We start from the raw sequence: 22,913 nt of genomic DNA on the forward strand, positions 1-22,913 counted from the left end.
CCAGAAGAAAAATGGCAAGATTGTGTTGAAAAGGGGATTGAGAAACTTCAAGAAAGGTTACATTCCACAGGCAAATCTGGTTCAAATGAGATGCAAACAACTCATAAATAAATGAATTCAGTATGCAGATTTAATGAACAGATAACTCAATAATATCATTCCACAGTGTTTCATTCTTCAGGTAGCTTAGTATGAATTGCTGTTCTCAGCAGAGACCTTTAAAGTCCACGGAACTTGAATTCTTGAAATCCTCACTCAAGAAAAACTCTAGCTGAGGTCAGTTTGAGTTCTACTTGTGTAAGGATTGAAAAGAAAATTCTGAAAAGATTTTCACATTTGGCTTTATTGTTTTAGTTGATAAAGGGCAACAAGCATTAGATATAGTAGTAATTGTTTTAAATAGACAAATAATATCACTTACACTGTGAAATATATTGCAATATAGTCCATCAGTCTCTAAAGTTGCCTCCTTGAACTACACTCACAGTTTCATCAAACTTGATACCACTGAGGCTGCTCAGTCTTCTGATGTTGAGAGCAATCCATTGTTGTGCGCTCAGCCAGTCAATTTAGGACTGTCCTCTATTTAAAAGCTGGTTACCTTTAAATGCTTTCTTATTCCTAGTCTTCAGGAATGATACAACAGGTATGACATGTGGTCTTTCAATGCCTTTTGTTATTTTACAAGCAAGTGTTTCACCCTGTGGAAGTGTTGTATACTGCCCTTAAACATGACACTGAGTTCTGCATCACAAGAGATGTAACTTGCAAGAACAGCAAGAGAATTTGCTATTTGCTATTTACCTTGTTCCTTGATCAGAGCCCGTTCTTGATGTGGAGAGCTCCCTGAGAACCAAGCATTAACGTATCCATCAGTCCTTGACATTAAAAAAACAAGAGTCACAGATTTTCGTCACTGACAGAAATCTGAGCAGTGCGGTGAATCTAACATGCTCAGGATATGCTGAGTATGTGCAAGCGGGCACTCGCCTGTGCAACCCGTCCAACACTCTGTAGGTGTCAAACGTACTGTGTGTGCCCAGATGACTTCTACAAAGCCTGCTTAGTGTCACTCTGCATGCATTCTGCATGTACAATGATTTATGTGTCCAGGATTTTTGGCTGCCTGGCAGCTGCTACCCCAGCTGGACTCCTCAGTACCTGAGAAATTCCAGATGAACAGCCAAATCAGCGATCTAGAACAAACTGAAACAGTACTTTACCATGAGAAGTAGAAGATTTGGCAAGTACACTTCAGTGTAGACTGGAAGCGCTCTGAAAAATAAGAGATTGCTTGCCTGCTGCATCACCACTTCTGCTCTACCACTGGGATATATATAAAAATAAAGCCTCGATACACTTAGTCTCCACTGATTTCTTCTCTCCTGGGAAGCTGCCTGCATGTTGCAGATGTCCTCTGCCACTTAACAGAGTCAATCTTGGTCTCAGGACACAACAGTTGTGTCAGAAAAAAGAACACAAGTAGTATTTCTGCCGTATTTAATCTCGGGTTTGTAACTATGCTGTTTACTCTTGAAGGATGTCACTTATGACTAACATGGCAAAGCACATTAGCTCTGCAAAACCTGCCGCCATCTGTGAGAAAAACAGAAGAGAAAATAGGCCATGGGGACAAACAGTCCCCCAGATGTAATTTCCCAGCTGGGATGTTATTCAATGTGGCCCAGTGCCTAGAAGCCCCAGTCTGTTTCTGATCACCAGGTCAGTTTCAAAAGCAGTTTTGTAATAAACGAGGCATGTTTATGTGTCCACCAAAAATAGCAGTAGCTGTTAAAGCTGAAGCCATTCAGCATGGCTGACACAGTCTTCAGATTCTTTCTCCTTAATTTCTTGGCCCAATTGTTTTGCAACCTAATGCTGAAAAAACATAGTTCCTATGTGTGTTTGTTTTGGATAAGTATCTAATCATCGTGCCATTATGACTGCAGTTTTGGAATATATTTTTTAAATGTTACATTTTGATTTTTGGAAGCATGGAATTGAAAACACAGAAAAACAGCTAAGTTTCTGCATATTTTATTTTCTTAACCACCTTTTCACCATCTGCAGTTTGTCCTTTGTTAGAAATGTGATTTACTTTGCTTTGCAGGATGCTTCATCTTATTTTTCTCTTTGGTTACAACTCCTTCCATTTTAACTTATTTCCTTCTTTCCATGATGAAATATAACTTACTTTCACCCTGATTCCGTTAAGGTTCTTTTTCTACCGGTGCCCAAGTCACTTCAAGCATGATTTCACTGCTCAGTTTAGCCAGGTATCTGTAGAGCACAATATAAAAATGCTGTGATCTCCCACAGTGTCTTTCATAAGATCTATGTCAAGGTGCTGTAATGCAGAATAGATGTCATGCATTTCGCACAGGCCTGGCAGAGACATAGCTATAAAATGGTAACTGGTTGCTACCATCTTGGGGCAGACTCAGCACTGGGATGAAAGTTTTCACAACCTATTTTCTTGTTCTAGGAGCAGCCAGTTGGCTTGTAATATAAAGCACAGAGTGACAGGAATATATTTTTCTTTCTTGCTAGCAGTTCAGTGAAAGGTTCACATTAATGATATTTTTGTTTCTTCACAGTGTTCATGGTGAGTCAGAGTAATCTATTAACTGCCTTGTTTGTAATCAACAAATCATATTTTTGATTTACATGAGAATTTTTGCCTAGAATCTCAGAAGTCACTGCAATGTAAGCAGGGCTCCCATTGTGTTGGAGTAGTGCTTTGTGTGATTCTTAACACCCTATGATTAAGCAATGAATAATAAAGTATTTTCAGCTGAATGAGAGTCCCCAGAAAACTTATAGTAACACGTGCAACAAGGAGTAAAAACAGGCAAGAACATAAACTCTATTATAGTAGCCTGTAAAGCATTACTGTGCCTTCCTGAAACCGGGAGAGGCATTCCATCTTTGCTATATTTAGGGTAAGCAATGTAAACATTATAGGCCTAACTCTTGTCTCACTTCAGAGGTACATCTAGATTGATGGCAGCTGTGACAGAGCTGTCTGTTCTGCTACTGCTCCAGCGCATGCTCATGCTTGGGCAATTGTCAGAAAAGACAGAAGGAAAGATGTCACTGCTATGTCTTTGTCAGTCCTTAGTTGGCATAGAATTTGTCTTCCCTGCTCTGTTGAGCCGAGATTGTCAAAAGAACCAGGGAGCTGGAGCCCTTGGAGCTTTCTGGCAGCCTTTCTCCTTTTTCTGCTCCTCCCTGTAAGAAGAGGATACCATCTTCGGTAATATAAAATCGTCTTTGCAGCAGACTCAGGAAACTTATTTTGGAAGGTACAAGTCTTTTGGCTTCAAGGGGCAATGCATATGTTTATGCCAATGCTAAATATTGTCCATTGTCTTGGAGTAGCTTACATATGTTTGGTTTTACTTTCAAACAATAGGCAATGTCCCTGGGTGACAGTGCATAGGCTGAATGGGTCTTAGAATGAGAAAACACGATTTGTCAAATGACTTATTCAGAAAATACCAAACTGAATGAATTCATTTGAACAGCTCTATTATGCTCCCCTGATGTGCTATTCTTTACACAGAGGAACCTTATTAGTGTAACAGTCACTCCAGGCCTAAGATGTTAATGTTTTCTTTGGATCTGTGTTGGAATCTACATATGCAGGCAACATTTTCATTTTCTAATTATTACAAGTGATGTTCTGTTCTTTAGAAACAGAAGTATTTTCAGGGGAAAAAGCTATGCTCAGGAAGAAACCAAGTAAACACTTTGTACTTAAGGTTTTCACTAGAATAACTAAAAGCAAATGGGCCAAGCTCATTGGATTTAACCAAGCTATGAACTGGCATGACTATAAACTTGGAAAAGTACCTCTCAGTAACAGATTTTCTGATTGTACGTTGTCTACAGGCTGAAAACATGTATTCATTGCTCAATTGCAACACTGCCTTTTGCTCTTTTATTAGCCTAGTAAGCTCTTAAGTCAGTCTATTAAATTTGCTCTTTTAAAGAGAAGAGGCTAGATGATAGTTAATGCTATATTATAGGGGTTTTTTTTAAATCTTACAGTCTTTTGTACAAAAAGTTTTCCTTTATCATGTCTGCCTAGTACTGGATGGCCTGAGATTTTATGACTGAAGAATCAAACCTTCAGACCCTAGAAAAGTAGACCTTAGCTTATTCAGAGTAGCACTGGCAAAGAATGATACCCCTTCATGAGCACAGATATGGAAAATTGTTTTTTGTAGGATCATGTGGTTCATTTACACATCTGGACAGCATTCATGCAGACTTGCAGTATAGGCATACATACTTACGTGTACTAAAATACAACAGCTGGTTTTTTTAATCAAATCTAGTTCCTAAATCATGTAGCACTAGTGATGTCACTACAGCTGATTGTGAACGTTGCAGAAGGAGTGCAATCAGCAGAGAATAGCTGTATTATGAAGATGTTCTCATGCACTTTAGTTAAGGCTGAGGGAGGATGTCTGTTCAGAGGTGATGATGTCATTATGCCAGTTATATTGAATCAGGTTGCGTTTTAAACTGATGAGCAATTCAAGAAGCAGACTTAGGCTTATCCACAACAGTAAATATATACTTTCTTTTCAGAGGAAGCTACTTCAGATTTTATCAACACTCAAAAAGCCATTTCTCAAAGGCTTTGTATATATTTTACAAGTAAACGAGCAGCGAAAAAATAAGTCATACACCCATTCTCACTCTGACCTTGTTTCCATCACCTTGACATGCCCTCAAAACATGGTAGCATATTTAATCATCTCCAGCACTGTGGATTTTTTAAAATTTATTAGATTTTTAATTTTGTGTCATATCTGTCAGATTCCTAACATCAGTCTGTCTCATCTGACCAGAAGTCACATGGCAATATCAGCTCAATTCCAGGTCAGTTTCTTGGGTAAAATAGCAAAATTTTAAAAGGTTGTGAAACTGAAGTATATACTAAGGCCTGGAACTGTATACTTAATTTTCTGTTGGGCAGCCCTGGCCAGAAAAAATATCACAAAATGAAACTAGACATCAAATTGTTGCATATAAATTACAAAGCCATGAAGGCAGTATTGTAACAGAAAATAACCGTGTCCATCTTATACTTGGATATGTTCACTGTCTGTTCAAAATATTAACTGAGACCAATACATTATTAGCAGAAAACTTGTTGGGGGTAAAATTCTTTGTCTTTGACTTTGCCTATTTGTGCTTTAAGACCCTTTATTTATTTTTTAAGCTTCTTAAATTTGGACATTAAGAAAAAAAAAAAAAGAGGAGCTATATACAAAGCTGTTTCTCTGACTTTATTTTCCTTATTCTTTCTCTTTACATTAATTTCTCAGAAATAATCAAGAGATAAGCTGCATTTAGTCATGTGAGCATCCAGAGTACTAAATTCACAGATTATCATTCCTTATCCATATGGCATTGCTTTTTAGCCATGCTTTTTGGGACCACTTAATATTTAATTTATGAAAAAATAGATGTGATAAACAAAAGATTAACAGTTTCCAGATGTGCATCATTTCTGTCTCTTTTATGGCATATAAAAAGATGATAGATACACAGAATATTTGTTAACTTTGGACAGCACCAAGAATAACACTCTGGCATCTAAGGTATATCTTAAATGAAATTTAGGCACCTAAAGTCAGGAGAGCTATCTAAAGAAAAAAAAAATAAAACTGTACACTTTAATTCTTGAAATACAGCAAACTGCCTTTGCTAGAGCATAGAGAAGCACTGCTTTATTGACTGAGCTGCCTATCTCCTACCCATTGAGGATCCAGAAATGAGGTGTCCTTCTGCTGAACACTCTTGGACTATGTTTGCTGCTAAATATCGTGCTTGGCTAAAACTGCCTGGGCAGCACTGAGTTCAACTTAAAAAATACCCAGCTGGGTAGTGACAGCCAACCTTGGGATGACAGAATAAACGTCTGAGCATTTGTTTCTAAAGTCAGAAACCATCCAGGTTCTGAGTTCCGGTTTCAAGGAGATGTTGAACTGCAGTCCAGAGCCCTTAGTGCTTTCTGTTGGTTATCCTAGATATCCCAGTATTGTGTATGTGGACTGTTAGGAATTTGTATGCACTAGCCACTTCCCGTACTCCGCTTTCTACGGAAAGGAGTCCTGTGCGTTTGGGTGAATGGGAGGTGTGGTACATGCTAGCATTTCCCCCACTTAGATGAATGGAATTCTAATGAGAATGTGTAGGAAATGTGGAGGAGACTTAATATAGAGGTTAGAAATAAATGCGTAGAAATGGGGACAGAGTTCAGAGGACTATATATTGAGTGGCTCAAGGAATAATCAGTGAAGTCAAATACAGTGACATCCTTTAGCAATGAGTGAGAGAGACTGCTGTCTTGTAAGCTTTCCGCCTGTAAATGTGTCGATAAAAACTGTGATTGTCTCAGGTGAGTATGGCAAGGAAGGGAACATGCCCCAGTCATCTATTTTAAATAGTAATCTTAAAATGTGCAATATCCTACATCACAGTAAAATGTATGCATTTGAATCTGTGATATTTAAACTTCAAAGAATGAGAGTATGTTGGGAAAATTGTGTATTTCCAAGTGTGTTTGTTCATGTGCCGAGTTTAGGCTGTGGTTTGCAGCTATGGATTTTGTGTGGAAGTTAGATTGTGCTTCCAATTCTGAACCTGTCGTTTTTGCTGGGGTCTCTGATGACTTCTATTAAATACTATCAGCTACCTCACTCCCAGTGGTCTGCCACATCTCTTCGGTGGTAGTTACTGTCTCCGACCCTTTCTTCCCAGCAGCTGGCAGAAAGTGTTTACTAGTATTTAGATATTCCAGTTGACTCGATGGTAGTGTCACAGCTTAAGTTGCCAGTATATTTTTGCTGAGATGCCAAACTGTGCTGGATTAGACAGAATGCAGGCAGACATTTGCTTCTACCTGCTCTGCTGTGGGGGCAGTATCCTTCTGACAGCAAGCCTTGGGAAGGAGGGGAGGGAGAAGGAAAAGGAGAAAGGAGAGCCAGTAAAATCTTAAACTGCTGCAGATGTTTCTTCAGTGAACAAAAGGCAGAAATCTGCTGCAGCAGGTTCTACTTTACAGTATGTTACCTCAAGTATTTTCATTAATATATTTTTAATGCTGATGAGGGCTGTGTTTCATACCTTGAAAAATGTGTATACTATAGTCAGGAGGCTCTGAGTGCTGCAATAGTAGTAGGTTTTCTTTCCTGATGCCTCCGAGGGCTTCCTGAAAGTTAGGACTTAGATGGGGATTTGGCCAACCATATATCCCAAAATAGAGCATTGGCGTCAGAAATAGTGTTGAGCCAGGTTACTAGTGAAGACTACTTTGTCCCTGTGTGTTGTCTTAATAGAACCGACTGACATTTTTTTGCCATAAGAGAAGGACAGTGAGTGGAGGTCAGTGACGAGTGGTGTTCCCCAGGGGTCAGTACTGGGCCCAGTCCTCTTCAATATATTCATCAATGACCTGGATGAGGGGATAGAGTGCACCCTCAGCAAGTTCACTGATGGGGGGGGTGGCTGACACACCAGAAGGCTGTGCCGCCATACAGAGATACCGGACAGGTTGGAGATCTGGGCAAAGCGGAACCTTATGAAATTCAATAAGGGCAAGTGTAGGGTGCTGCACCTGGGGAGGAACAACCCCATGCACCAGTACAGGTTGGGGACTAACTGGCTGGAGAGCAGCTCAGTGGAAAGAGACCTGGGAGTCCTGGTGGACAACAGGATGACCATGAGCCAGCAACATGCCCTCGTGGCGAAGAAGGCCAATGGCTTCCTGGAGTGCATCAAGAAGAGTGTGGCCAGCAGGTCGAGGGAGGTCATCCTCCCCCTCTACTCTGCCCTGGTGAGGCCGCACCTGGAGTACTGGGTCCAGTTCTGGGCTCCCTGGTTCAAGAGGGACAGGGAACTGCTGGAGAGGGTGCAGCAAAGGGCTACCAAGATGATCAGGGGACTGGAACACCTCTCTCATGAAGAAAGGCTGAGGGATTTGGGTCTCTTCAGTCTGGAAAAAAGACAACTGAGGGGGGATTTTATCAACACTTATAAATACTTAAAGGGTGGGTGTCAGGAGGATGGGGCCAGGCTCTTTTCAGTGGTGCCCGGCAACAGGACAAGAGGTAATGGGCACAAACTTGAGCATAGGAAGTTCCACCTAAACATGAGGAGGAACTTCTTTACTTTGAGGGTGGCAGAGCACTGGAACAGGCTGCCCAGAGAGGTGGTGGAGTCTCCGTCTCTGGAGACATTCAAAACCCGCCTGGATGCGTTCCTGTGCAGCCTGCTCTAGGTGACCCTGCTCTGGCAGGGGGGTTGGACTAGATGATCTCCAGAGGTCCCTTCCAACCCCATGATTCTATGATTCTAACATATCTGGTAAGATTTCCAATAACTATCTCTGAATATTCTCCATTTGAAAAATTACTCCATTCAGATATCTCCATTTGTGTTCAATGTCTCCTACTTTCAGAAATTCTTTGTAAGCTGTTACAACTCTGACCTCAAGCTCAGTTAAAAATATATCTCTAGAAGGCTCACGGAAGTTATGTGATTACCCTCCTCTCTGTCTCTAAAAGCCTATCTATCTCAGTGATTATTTGCTGAGCATACAACTTTAATTTGTGCTCATTCAGGACTCCTTATCTGACTCAAGTAGATGCACACAACTTTATGAATCAAATTTAATAGATCCAGAGTCTTGAGTAGGTCTTCATAGTTGGGTGATAGCTGGGTCCAACTGCATATGTAGGGGCACTGCATTACAAACAACCCCATGTTGTTTCCAATGTTTCCTGTCATCATTTAACCCTGGCTGGCTGGCAACTAAGCACCACACCACCACTCGCTTACCTCCCTCCGCAGTGGGATGGAGGAAAGAATTAGAAGGGAGTGAGAAAACTTGTGGGTTGGAATAAGGACAGTTTAATAGGTAAAGCAAAAGCTGCATGCACAAGCAAAGCATTCCTTCCCATTGGCAGCCAGGTGTTCAGCCATCCCCAGGAAAGCAGGGCTCCATCGGTGACTTGGGAAGACAAATACCATCATGCCAAATGTCCCTTTTTCCTTCTTCTTCTCCCCAGCTGTTTTTTTTTTTTTTGCTAAGCATGATGTTATGTAGTATGGAATATCCCTTTGGTCAGTTGGGGTCAGCTATCCCGGCTGTGTCTCCTCCCAACTTCTTGTGCACCCCCAGCCTACTCGCTGGTGGGGTGGTGTGAGAAGCAGAAAAAAAAGACCTAACACTTAAACTATATGGCATTACCGGGGACCCAAAATGCCCTGGAGGGTGAGTTCCAGGAACTGGAGGTTCCCGGGATGCATAAGAGGATGTAGAAGGGCCACGAACATGATGAGAGGGCTGGAGGACCTACGCTGTGAGGACAGGCTGAGAGAGTTGGGGTTGTTCAGCCCGGAGAAGAGAAGGCTCCAGGGAGACCTTACAGCAGCCTTCCAGTACCTAAAGGAGGCCTACAGGAAAGATGGGGAGGGACTCTTTATCAGGGAGTGTAGCGATAGGATGAGGGGTAATGGTTTTAAACTGAAAGAGGGTAGATTTAGGTGAGATATTAGGAAGAAATTCTTTACTGTGAGGGTGGTGAGGCACTGGAACAGGTTGCCCAGGGAAGCTGTCAATGCCCCATCCCTGGAAGTGTCCAAGGCCAGGCTGGATGGGGCTTTGAGCAGCCTGGTTTAGTGGGAGGTGTCCCTGCCCATGGCAGGGGGGTTGGAACTAGATGATCTTTAAGGTCCCTTCCAACCCAAACCGTTCTGTGATTCTATGATTCCATATTTTATGTAGCACCAAAAATTATTTAAAGATGGAGAAAGAAAGAGATACTGCATCCTAGTTGAGGTGTGAAGGTTTCAGAATCTTCTGGATGAAGTGACTTCTTAAGCTAAACACAGGCTTGGAAAATGTAAAATAATAGCAATGTGTAAAAAACAGTAACAGATGAGAGGTTATTAATAAAGGCTCCAGCCCATCAATTATTAAGTCAGAAGAGACCCTGCATCAAGTTAAAGGTCTAATCCACATCAATAACAACAAATATTCTCAAAGGGAGGGAGTTAAGTTTGTATGTGTACTCTTAGCTTCTCTGGTATTTTTATCCTTTAAGTTAGCAGTCTTTGAAACCTTATAATAGTATTATATGGAAGGTCTGATAAAACATAAGAGAAGCTTTAAAACCTGTAATGTGGACTCAAACAAAACCAAAAAACTTTTTTAAATCAATATTTCTTTAACTGTAACATACTCATTTTTGTATTGCCCTGAAGCATGTGCAGTATTGTCAAAGCATTCATTGTCTGTAATAAATTGGAAAATAATTTCAGCTCCTTGAAACAGTCTGGAAGAACACAAAGACCAGAAGTTAAAGGACAGCCATACTATTCAAGTTATGGGTTCTGTCATATTTAGTCAGCATATACGATACTTTCCTCTGCTTTACATCAATCTTAATTAGACTTCTCTGTTCCACTTTGTCTTCTCCATTTCCCTCCTTGCTTTTGTCTCCTGTCACAGAGCTTAAGTTCTGTGTTACCAGTTCATCTCTTTTCCATACCTCAGGATGGTACATGTGTCCAGAAACTCAGGCCAAAACCAACAGATTTATCACAGCCTTAATGACAGCTGGCTGCATGCTGAGTGAATTCCTAAATTCCCCAAAAATACGTTTTTTGCCAAAACATGTGGAGTTGCAGCATTCAACATTTTATTGGGACTGTTATCTCCAAATGAAGAATGACTCCACTGGAAAAAAAATATTTGGTATCAGCTGCAGACCTATTTTTAGCTTCTTGTTTGGTGAAACTTCAGAAAACATAATTAGCCATATGTTGAGAGATGTTTGCCAAGTCTTAAATTCGATTTTTGCAAACCACATTTAAGCACTACCTTGTCTACGACTTTACACTGTTGGAATCAGAAGGCATGGGGGTTTTTTACAGCAATGTGATTCTTCATATTTCTTCGAGTAAATATTTGTGTTTATGAAGGTTGTAGAACTGGCAGTACTAAAGACTGAAATCTTCCATTTGTTTATATGGGAAGGTTTGTGCAGGCAACAGTACGGGAATCATCCCCTACTTCTGTCACTTATCAACTTCAAGCCTTGCATTGGGGTGATGGTGCTCTCAGAGGCAAAAAAAGTAGATCAGGTCGGAAACATTCATTCTCCCCCACAAGTATTTGTAGTGAAAACAGAGCAAGATTAGTTTAATCAAAAACATGTACAGAAAATGTTAAGGTTTTGTCAAAATTAAGAGTTTCTACATGAAAAACAGGCTTTTTTCCAGAGGAAATCTAAATAAACGGTCAAATTTTAAATTGGATTAAAACAAATTGAAAGATTAAATCACATCTGGCTAAGTCTTGGTATGGAATTGTAGTCAGGTGCCTCATGATACCATCATGTCCTCTGAACCAGAATTCCTGTTTGGGCTACTTTTCCCGTAATATGATTACAATTTATCCTCAGAAAGTGTTCTGCGAAATTAAGTTCAGTTTTTGGTGCCCTGAAAAGGCAGGTTGGACTATATGAATTGGGTAAATTTCACCTTTCTATTTCTATGCATAAAAGAAAAAGTCTTTTGCTATAAGAATGGTAAGACTGGATTATTTTTTTTCTAGCAGAAGGAGTTTTCTTTGCTTCCCCTCTGATTACAAGTGGTATGGTTCAAACTTTTAATTCTTTCATAAATCTGCCAAGTAGAAGAAAGATGAGATTTCTTACACTATCATGGTCCATGTCATGGATGGAGCAGAAGTGTACAAAGGCTAGAGTGAAGGGAAGGAGGAGCATTTGGGACAGTTCCACACTGCTGGCTGGCCTAACAAAGCTTGCAATAAAGGTAGGGCTTCTGCAGCCACTGTGCTCCCTGTCCCAGCTGTACTGAGAGTAAATTCTAGGTAATTGGAAGTCAAGCCTCTTGGCTATAATCATGTAAAAACTAGTTCCCATATTCTTCCATTTCCACATATTTGTATTCACTGCAAGCTGTTATCTATCTATTCGATCTTACTTTCATTGACTTGTTTGGCTTCTGTTTTTCTGTTGACCTCGTTGCTACTTGATAGAAATTTATGCAAAACATTTTGATTGCTGCTGATCTGTTTCTAGCAAGGTTAAAGAAAGAGAAATAACGCTATGTGGTGGGTTGACCCTGGCTGGATGCCAGGTGCCCACCAAAGCCACTCTATCATTCCCTCTTCAGCTGGACAGTGACGAGAAAATATATACAAAAGGCTTATGGGTCGAGACAAGGACAGACAGAACACTCAGCAATTACCATCATGGGCAAAACAGACTCAACTCGGGGAAACTGATTTAATTTATTGCCAATTGGAAGTCAGAGTAGGGTAATGAGAAATATAATCCAAATCTTAAAACACCTTCCTCCTAACTCTCCCTTCTTCCTGGGCTCAACTTTCTCTACCTCCTCCCCAGAAGCTGCTCAGGGGGACAGGGAATGGGGGTTGCAATCAGTTCATCACACGTTGTCTCTGCCGCTCCTCTGTCCTCAGGGGGAGGTCTCTTCACACTCTTCTGCAGCTCCAGCATGGCGTCCCATCAACAGGAGACAGTTCTCCATGAACTTCTCCAACTTGAATCCTTCCCATGGACTGCAGTTCTTCACAAGCTGCTCCAGTGTGGGTCCCTTCCACGGGGTGCAGTCCTTCAGGAAGAAAATGCTGTTCAACATGGGTCCCCACAGGGTCACAAGTCCTGCCAGCAAACCTGCTCCAGCATGGGCTCCTCTCTCCATGGGTCCACAGGTCCTGCCAGGAGCCTGCTTCAGCATGGGCTTCCCACAGGGTCACAGACTCCTTTGGGCATCCACCTGCTCTGGCGTGGGGTCCTCCATGGACTGCAGATGGGTATCTGCTCCACCATTAACCTCCATGGGCTGCAGGGGGACAGCCTGCCTCACCATAGTCTTCACCAGGGGCTGCCAGGGAATCTCTGCTCCGGTGCCTGGAGCACCTCTTCCCCCTCCTTCCTCACTGACCTTGGTGTCTGCAGAGTTGTTTCTCTCACATATTCTCACTGCTCTCCCCACACTGCTGTTGTTCACCTTCTTAAATATGTTATTTAATGGAGGTGCTACCACCGTTAACGATGGGCTCGGCCTTGGCCAGTGGCAGGCCTATCTTGGAACCAGCTGGCATTGGCTCTGTCTGACGTAGGGGAAGCTTCTAGCAGCTTCTCACAGAAGCCACTCCTGTAGCCCCCCTGCTACCAAAACCTTGCCTCGCAAACCAAATGCATGCTACTAGAAACATGTATTGACAGGATAGAGAACTCGTGTGTCACCTTTATTTTCAGTTGGTTTTTGATGAACAGCATATTCTCACTACTAGAACCATTTTTTCAAATGACAGTGGCATTGCCTTCTGCAAAACACAGTGCTTAAGTGAGTTTCTGAGCCCCCACATGAAGATACATGAATAGATGGCCTTCTGAGGCACCTAAATTAATGGTAATCCACTGAGCTGAATCTCAAGATGACAACAAATTGTTTCATAACTGTTTCATGGCTCAATATTGAATGAGTAACACCACCCTGTGCCATACAGTACAATAGAATAAAGGATATAAATATCCAGAATAGCAAAAAGCAATTTAAGGAAAAAACTGGTACATTTAATCACATTTCACTGAGTATTGACATCAACTTGAGTTGCTCTATAAAGCTTTCAAAGCACAAATAGCATGAGTGTTTATTATTTAACTGGGCCTTTATTGGTAAAAATTATTAATCAAGGGATTTTTGTTTGCAGTTACAGAAATCAGGAGCTTTACTTATTTGAATGGGTTTTTTGGTTAAGTGTTAGGATAGCTGATGTGGAGGATTTATTTGGTATAGCTGAGGTAAGTGATGTTAGTTCTTTCAGTTAGGCTGCTCCTTAGTAGCTGAAGGCTTTTCTTAATTTTAGAGATAACTTTAAGAACAGAAGAATTAATTAGTTTAAGTAGAAATAATTGAAAAGAATAAACCTTCCTCTGCAGAAAAATAGGAATCTGCAATGTTTCTTTTATGGACAAGGAGTGGGTAGGGGTTTTTGTTTCAGTTTGTTTTCTAAAAACATTGAAAACAACATAACTTGGCTGTTATACTGCAACGTATTGCATACAATAACTATTCTACAATGTACCATGGTTTGGGCTGGGTTTTGGCTGGTTTAGGCTACTAAATAGTTTAAAATTATTCACATAATTCCCAAAGAAGTTTAATTTTTCATGGTTCTTTCGTGCTTATAGAATAGCGTAATTCTCATGATCTGTGAATTTAAATGATTTTTCACATTTTCCAGTTAAGCATTTGTCAGCTTTTAATGACTTAATTTGCTCTGATTAGCTTACTGTAGAAGTTTTTGCTTGTAAGCAAAAGGATATTTTTAATTCAGAATGCAAGCTAACATAATCATAGGTCTGGGAAAAAAAAGTGAATCCCAGCATAGATTTTTTTTTTCTTTCCCTGGCATCCAGATGTATAGCTTAGTAAAGATTATGGACAAGTTTATGCTTAGAAATTGTTTTAATTTGAAGACTTGAAAGACATAACCCCATCCTCCCTCAGAACACATATACTGCTGAAATTGCACATTTAGGGTTATGTTTTTCCCTTATTGGTTCCATTAATATCTATGAATAATGGCTTCCCATGTGGTAATCTAATTATTGTTTGAAATAACGGGTGAACTGGAACAGTGTCATAGATCAAGGAGAAAATTAATAGGAGAAGGGTAAAGGTGAATTATATGGAGCATGAGAGCCTAACTAGGAATAATGAGATAATGAAATTAAAGAAAAATTTTGATTGAAGACCAGTGACATCTACACAGCAAGTTCTATTGAGTAGCAGAACTTGCAGAAGCTCTAGCACATGGAATATTTAAAACTAAGCTGGACGAACAGGAAAAAATGGACTATAGGGAACCAATTCTCCACTGGTAGAGGGGTGGACTGGATGACCTAATATCTCATTTCCACTGCTAGTGCCTTTTAGTCTGTTTGAACAAATACTTGGAATTCTGTATGTCTTCTAGCCTCACGTGGACTTCTTTTGTATCTAGCAGCAGGAGATCATTATCCTGTGAAAGTTCTTGACAGTAAATAAGTTCATTTTCAGTTAAACCTGAGGGAATGTAGACCCAAATTGTGCCTACTTGTTTACTTGCAGGAGCAAGAAGGAGAGCGCTCAGAAAGCTACTTGTCCTGTGGATCACAAAAAATCCCCTTAAATTGGCCACCAGCACAGGGGTTTTCAAATGGTGGGAAATAAGCAATGACTTAATTGATTTTTGACATTTTGAATTCTAACTATTTGCATTTTGTGTCTTTTACAGACCATCTGAAAGGAGAAATAACCCAGAGGCACATTCAGAGGGCAGCTTTAGGTAAGAGTAAAACATTTCAGATATAATAGGATACAAGAGGGGCAACAAGCTCTCTCCCAGGGCTGGATCTGCTTGTGGGGCAGGTTGTATTTTCTGACAGCTTTTGCCACAATATTGATGCACACCATAAAGAACATGGTCTCTGTGAACTTTGCCAGCGATTTAGCTCCAAAGGCATCGGATTTAATGGGTGGTGAGAAAAATAATGCAAAGGTCTTATAGGTTAGGGGGTTTGGTATTGGCTTGCTTTCTTTTCAGGGTGACCGAAACAAGAACAGAGACATCTAAGCTCTCCTCATTTTTAGGTTGTTTTTTTTTTTTTCTCTCTGATGACTCTAATTTGAATTCCCATTAACAAACATTGATTTGTCCTGAGACTGAGCTTCTAGTCATGTTGCCACTATCTGTCTAAAAACCTTTTCAGTTTTCCTCATTCCAAGAGGGACTGAAGGCATAGACAGGTCATTTCTTTCGCATCTAGTTATAGAAGTTGAGAAGTTATTTCTTGCAGTTTCTGTTGACACAGCTGTGAAGCTAAAAGTGTCTATGTAAGTTTTTCAAATAAGTGTAAAGTCATCCAAATTTGCTTTAAGATGCTTTAAGCTGACTCCACTGACTTTGTACTGAAACAGCCCAGGAGTATTCATATGAGAATTCCACTTTGGGGACGTTAAACTTCAGCTAAAATGTGACAGAAAACTGCTGGGGCAGTAACACTTTAATCCCCCCTCAGATCCACAAAAGAATCCCAAAATGTTTTTGGGATGGACCTTCTTCATATAAAAGATGGAGCTAACTCAGACCAGATTGCAGTTGATGGTTTTATTTCTATGTATACATAACACAGTGAACAATATTTGTCTCTTAATAAGAGACAGAAAAATTTGGGGGCTTTCTTTTTCTCCCAAAAGTTGGGAAAATAAGTTACTGCAGACTAGCAAAAGAGATTCTACTTTCTCTTTCTAATTTAGCTATGCATCTCAAGCTCTGTTGAAGATGTTATCATTTGATACCTTTATCCTTTTTTACTTTTGTCTAAAAATCAGTACTGAAAATTAATGCTGTCCACGTCAGTAAAGCCCAGGAGTTAAACTCAGTTTATTTTGATCAGTATGAGACGGGGAAGTGAAGGAGATGCTGATCTCTTCTCCCTGGTGTCCAGGGACAGAATGCACAGGAATGATTCAAAGCTGCCAAAATCAGGGGAGGCTGAGACTTAATATTAGGAAACATTTCTTTACCAAGAAGGTTGTCAAACATTGGAACAGGCTTCCTAGAGAGGTGGTCGATGCCATTTAAGAAGCATTTGGGCAATGCCCTTAATAACATGCTTTAACTTGGTCAGCCCAGAAGTGGTCAGGCAGTTGGACTGGATGATCTTTGTAGCTCCCATCCAACTGAATTGTTCTGTTCTGTTCTGTCCTATTCTATTCTATTCATTCCATTCTAGTATATCTGAAGTTAAATCTAAAGGTGATATCTTCAGTATAACATGAATTCTTTCTTTAATTCACTCCATGTTTTAATACTGTCTATTTACTGATTTTATGCCACTTTAAGAAGTTACATCAAGATGACTCACATCAATGTTGTTTATGAGAATTCCTTATTCAGTGTTTCAAAAAATGAATCGATGTATTCTGACTATGTGTTTCAATCTGCATGATAACATCTGGTCTTGTATACTGATTTTTTACTATATAGCAAATTGTGTTGCAAATGCTGTTTTCAATAACTATCTAAGCTGCTTTTCATAAAACAGGTAAGCATGATTTTTTCATGTCCTTAGGAAATGACATAGTAGTGACTTTACCAGCTATACATTCACATTGTAAATATCCTATTAGTATTCCACAACATAGCAGGCAAGCCATGTGTTTTTGGCTTTTGTTTTGATCATTGCTATCTGCTTATCATCACTAAGTCTGGACCGCACAAAGTATTTTCCAGACTTTTTTTCCCCCTCTTCATTATTCTTTTAAATACTCTGGATATTTTGACTTAATATTTATTCTATGAGTTGGGGAGTATTATTTGCCTGCCTGCCTTTTTGGATGAATGTTCTTCCAAGGAGTAACAGGTGTCAAGTCTCTCAGGATCTTCTTGATGACCAGAATGTCATCAAGATATTTTTAAATGAAAACTACATGGTAAAAAGTCTAATTAAGAGTCTCTTGAAATCCCAACATGAAATAAAACACACCATTGTTTCAATTAGAAACCAAGTTAACATCTTCCAGCTGCCTTTTTTTTTTTTCCCCTAACTTAAAGCATTTTATGGTTAAAACTCTTTAAGAAACTATTCTAGTTGGATTTTAAACAGTGTAGATCTGTTTCCCTCCTGGCTATGCTTAAGATGTGGATTTCTTATTGAAGGAAAACTCCACTACTTAACCCATTGTTCTTAGCTATCTCTTTTAAAACGCCATATGCTGGAAGTTAACAAAGGACACAAATAGATGGGAGGTTTCATTGGAGGCAGGGGAGTGCTCCATGTTTTTCAGTGTTTCAGTACGCAACCAGAAACACTGAATACTTTGTGTAAAATTGCAAGGATTCACTCTCAGTGTGACTTCCATCTTTATTAATTGTAAGATTACATTATTATGCAAATAACTTCATTTATTCAGTAAGAGCTTTCAGAAAGACATGCTTAACTGCATTTTTAGGCAGCATTTAAAATGAAATAGTGTGCACACTATTGAAGTACTGACAGAGCAAAAACATTGGGTCACCAGCATGCTTCTGGGTGGAAAAGATGGAAGAAAAGAGTGGTAACAAAAGCCCTCCCTGGGGCTTACAATGTTGTAGAAGAAAAACATATTTTATGTGATTCCAATGAAGCATTATCTTAAGATGCTTTAATCTAGCATTCAGTAAAATGCAGGACCTGATTCTTCATTATCTTATTCCAGTTTTGCATTGATAGAACATGATTACAAAGAGACAATTAGGCGAATGTAATAATATTCACCAGCACTGGCTGAAGACTGAATCCTAAGTTGGACTTGCCTGATGACACAGGAAATCCTATGACATATTGTAATGGGAAGATACTTCTACGGACAGGCAGCCATGCTAGCAAAAGCATATTTTGTACAATAACTTTCCATAACAGAAGAAACCGAACTGAGACTAGCACAGTTTGTCTATTCAACTGCATCTCAAGTAGAGGCCTCTGTTGGGTTAGCTCTTGAACATACTCCGGGCTGAACTGCCCCTATCAGCAGAAAAGTTTAGTAAATCTTCATGTCCCCCAGGCTGTTCGGTCAGCTTCAAGCAGATCCTCACAAAGCTTCATACACAGAAGGGTCATTCATTATGTGCAGTATGAAATGTGTTTTCTAAATTCACATGAATGGTAGAGTCTGCGGACAGTGATGCAGCATCTTCAGCACAGCATGCCCATCATTATCGATAATTGCAGTTACTTTATCAGTTCAGTTGAAATGCAGTTTTGAAGCTTTCCATTTCAAATATTTTTCTTATTCTTGTTCTCCATGAGCCTCCCTTCTCTTTTTATGTAATTTTCAAAATCTGGGCTAGTAGCAACCTATCAGTTCTTTTGGGATTCTCCTGAAAACATAAAGAGATGGCAAAACATTTCTGCTTCTGGGGAGATTTGTTGGGACCAAATTAATCTCTTTCTTTCTGTCCAACTCCATTGTATCTGTAGAGCTATTTGAAAACAAAAAAAAAATTGTACAATCTAACATGGGTAAAGACGGAAAATATGGGTCTTTTTAATGAATCTGCATCCTTTGTAAGGATTTCACCATTAAGGCCTAGTTTTATCAACATTTTATTAAAAAAATAACTTGTTTTCTCAGGTTTTGTAACTTGGCTTTTAGAAATAAGATTTTGTATTTCTGCTGTTATTCAAAGAACTGTTCCCAAGTTATTTTTTGAGCAAACTTCCTTTGAAAAAGCCCATTCCTCATGAAAAATGAAATGACTAGGTGAGTCAAAAATAACGGATATATTTGAATCCCCGAAAATGCATACCAGCATTTGATTTGGAGTGGGAAATGTCTGAGAGCAAGGATTTTAGCATCTGTTATTTTTATATATGGATTTGTAATACACATTTGTTTTAAGCAAAAATAGGGAGCTTTCTCTTTATCTGTGTTCTCTCTATAGCTTTGCCTACATCTTTTCCTACATTTTTAAAGTTACATACCTGGTCTAAAGATATTAGTATCAGTTTATGCCCTTGTTCCTACCATGCTATGTGTACCTCTATAGTGTGTTTCATTCTGCTTCCTCACCTTTCCTTGATTAGAAGTGAAAGAACAGCATGATCAGTACCAGAATAAAGCAGGGACAGACAGCGCTGTATAATGCATCGGGGTACTACTGCAGGAATAATCCAGCCAGTGTTAGGAAAGAATTTCAAAGAAACTATTCCTCCAATGCACTATCTTGTCGTGCTCTGAGAAGCTGCCCCTACTGTATATCCTATACCTGATGGAATGCAAATATGTTGTCTGATACATTTCTGCGTATCTGGAGAGATAGAATTGGGCACTGCTGCTCTCACTTGTCCAGAGTGAGCTATCATACAATCAGAGAATGGTTTGGGTTGGAAGGGACATTTACAGATCATTTAGTCCAACCCCCCTGCCATGGGCAGGGACATCTTTCACTAGATCATGTTGCTGAAAGCCCCGTCCAATCTGACCTTGAACACTTCCAGTATAGCCCATGCCACTAGAAAGGCTGGGCCACTATGTTTTTTATCTGTTGAGGATACAAGGTATGTTTAGGAAGCATATGATAGTTTTCTCTGCAACCATCGCAGCATCCTACGTATATATAACATATATAACAGTGATTAGGCTAATAATTAATAACTGTCTTGAACTCATCTGCTGTGAACTGTGTGAATGGAAAGCACATAGCACTTCCAAACTGCTGGTTTGCATCAGAGTTGATCTCTTATTTAAATAAATCCATATTTAAATAAAATGAGCTCAGTTTCTTTCACTGCCTTACATCTTGTAACTGAGATGCCTTTTAACTTTGTTCATATGAAGCAGGAGAGTCTTGATCTGTACTAATGCCATGAAATGAAGAGACACAAGTGTTTTCAATCACAAAATGACAGAAGCTGAGGAAAGTGGCAGCCTGTGTTTTCCCACACAAATCCAACGCAGTCCATGGAGAATAATAGATGGCCTGTTTTAAGACCATCATTCCGGGTGCTGAAATATGATAGATATCTTATGTATGGGCTAAATAAAGCACTTCAGAGAAATAATCTGTTTGAAGTCCAGAATTTTAAGATTTATTTTTTTTACAAGAGATAAAGCAACATGTCCCCAGTGACGCTAGCCATCCAAAGATGCTTCCTCTAATACCATGTGTGTGGGTTCATGTATTTCCAGTCTGTCAAATGTGTACTTTTAGCTTAAAAAAAAAATAAAAAAAAAATGAAAAGAGCAGTGTAGTCAGTTTGCAATGCCCTCAGAGTAAGGGAAAGATTTCTCTTAGAAATTCACAATTTTTATATGCACAATGTTTCTGTGTGTTACGTTCTATATATTTATGCTTGAAATCTCAAGCAACAGCGGTGTTTTTGTAAAAGTTCGCTTGCTATTCTTGTGCATGCAGGGCACTGATTTTATTCCTAGGGTGACCTCTAGTGGCATCAAGGCCACTCTTTTTAGTGATGGGTTTCATTTCTTCAGTCTTTCTATTTCAAAGGAAAAAAATCAGAAATGGTTAAGGTTTAAGGTTTATTTTTGGAATTCTGAGCTTGACAGAGATCTGGTAAGATTGTTCTTGTTAAAAAGGATGACGATTTTCACTATTGCTAAGACAAAGATATCAATAGCAAAACTGGCTGAAAATTCAGAAACAAGTACCTCTGCCTTTTTTTAAGACAAGAGTTATACTCTGACAAAGATAAAGTTACTTTTTAATTTGCTTTGTGCATTTACTGTAACCTATGAAGTGCTTTTAGAAATATTTACCAAATCAGTTTTTAAGCAAATGCTTGAAATAGTGATGGACAATTAATTTTGAAGACATATATAAGTAGTTATATAGGATATTGTATGTAGTTTGGAGGATCTGTATAGCTTCTTGTTACTGCACTGTATTTAAGTCATTGTAGTTACTCCAAATTTGTCTTGGAGGAAAAAAGCGTAGGCTTTAGCCTGTGGTAACTGTGAAGTTACACACCCTAACAGACTTGGTTTCACATGCTATTTTGTGCTTTAAGTCAGCAGAATATAAGGCTAAAACTCTGAGCTCTTGAAGAGCTTTTGTATTTCTGTGTGTACCAAGTTCTTCTGTAAAGATGATTACTATCAGGGAAAAGAACCACGGATTTGAAGCAGCAGCTAGACAAGCAGCAGTGATTCCCTGGTGGCAGTACTTGATGTTTCTTAGGTAATATATTTTGGGGTTTTCCCAGTATTAAGTAGGAATGAAGCTTAAAACTGTAGGAGTATATTCTAATAAGAAGACACTTCTTAAACCTGGCCATTCAGGCCTCAAGCCCACACAGACCTTTCTTTCTATAAGCTTCTCTTCAGTCATTCCAGGGTGTTTTGTAGTTTTATTTGTTGCTGTGTTCTTTCCATTACTCTTTTTGGCAGGTTTTAATAGGTGCAATTCTAGAGGCAGCCATGAGTTTTCCCTTACATTGTGTCTTGAAGAAAGAGAATATTGCATCTTCATTGGAGATCTTTGCAAAAATGCTCTCCTGAACTGTCAGAGAAAATTCTGAGATTACTGATAGGTTCCTATTCAATTTCCCCTGCGATCCACTCAACTTCAGCTTATCAGATCTCAAAAAAGAGCAGACACATCTTTGGATCAAGTGATATTTTTATTAGAAGTCATGAACTTGTAGCACAGCTATCCAGTTCTCAGTTTTATTGACATTGACTTCAGCATTTCACTGTTGTAGGAACAGCTTGCAGTCTCTGTAAGCTCCCTTGCAATAAGTATTTGTTCTGAAATACTGAAAATTTCAGTGGGAATTGCATTATTATTATTTAGAGACTCCTGCCGACTATTAAGTAAGCAAGACAGAATCTGGAGATGAAGCTTTCAATTCTCTGATTCGGTCTACTAAGATTAAGATATTAGGAAAAAGTTGCTATGAGAATAGTAACACATTAAAAGAGGTCCTCAGAGAAGTCTGAAGGATCTCTGTCCTTGGAGTTTTTTGCGACATGTCTGGAGAACCTAATCTGATTCAGTTTTCACTCAACTTTGAGCTGTAGGTTGGACCATGCAGCCTTCCAAGGTCCCTTCCAACCAGAATGATCCTGTAATTCTAAGACAGGAGTTGAGGTGGAGTGAGCAGAACATAAATTTGGTTTTATGCACACAGTCCACTGATTCTAGGCCTAAGCTTGTTTGCTTTAGCTTCAGTGTATCTCAGACTAGCCTCTCTTTATTGGCTCTAAAAAGCTGGTAGGATAACCAAAAGTAACTTACAGTTTAAGATGCTCAAAACTTCTTTCTTCTTGGCTATGTCCAGTGA

General features: G+C 39.5%; 1 protein-coding gene across 1 annotated transcript in view; it reads left to right on the top strand.

The window, feature by feature from the left end:
• KIF6 (kinesin family member 6) overlaps positions 1-22,913 on the top strand; it is a 172,156-nt gene that overhangs the window by 125,736 nt on the left and 23,507 nt on the right. Inside the window, exon 16 of the mRNA XM_063330983.1 lies at positions 15,362-15,412. Coding sequence (XP_063187053.1) covers positions 15,362-15,412 — 51 coding nt within the window. The remainder of the gene's footprint in view (positions 1-15,361; positions 15,413-22,913) is intronic.

This window comes from Chroicocephalus ridibundus, chromosome 3 (genome assembly GCF_963924245.1).
Source record: "Chroicocephalus ridibundus chromosome 3, bChrRid1.1, whole genome shotgun sequence".
In the NCBI taxonomy this organism is placed as follows: domain Eukaryota; kingdom Metazoa; phylum Chordata; class Aves; order Charadriiformes; family Laridae; genus Chroicocephalus; species Chroicocephalus ridibundus.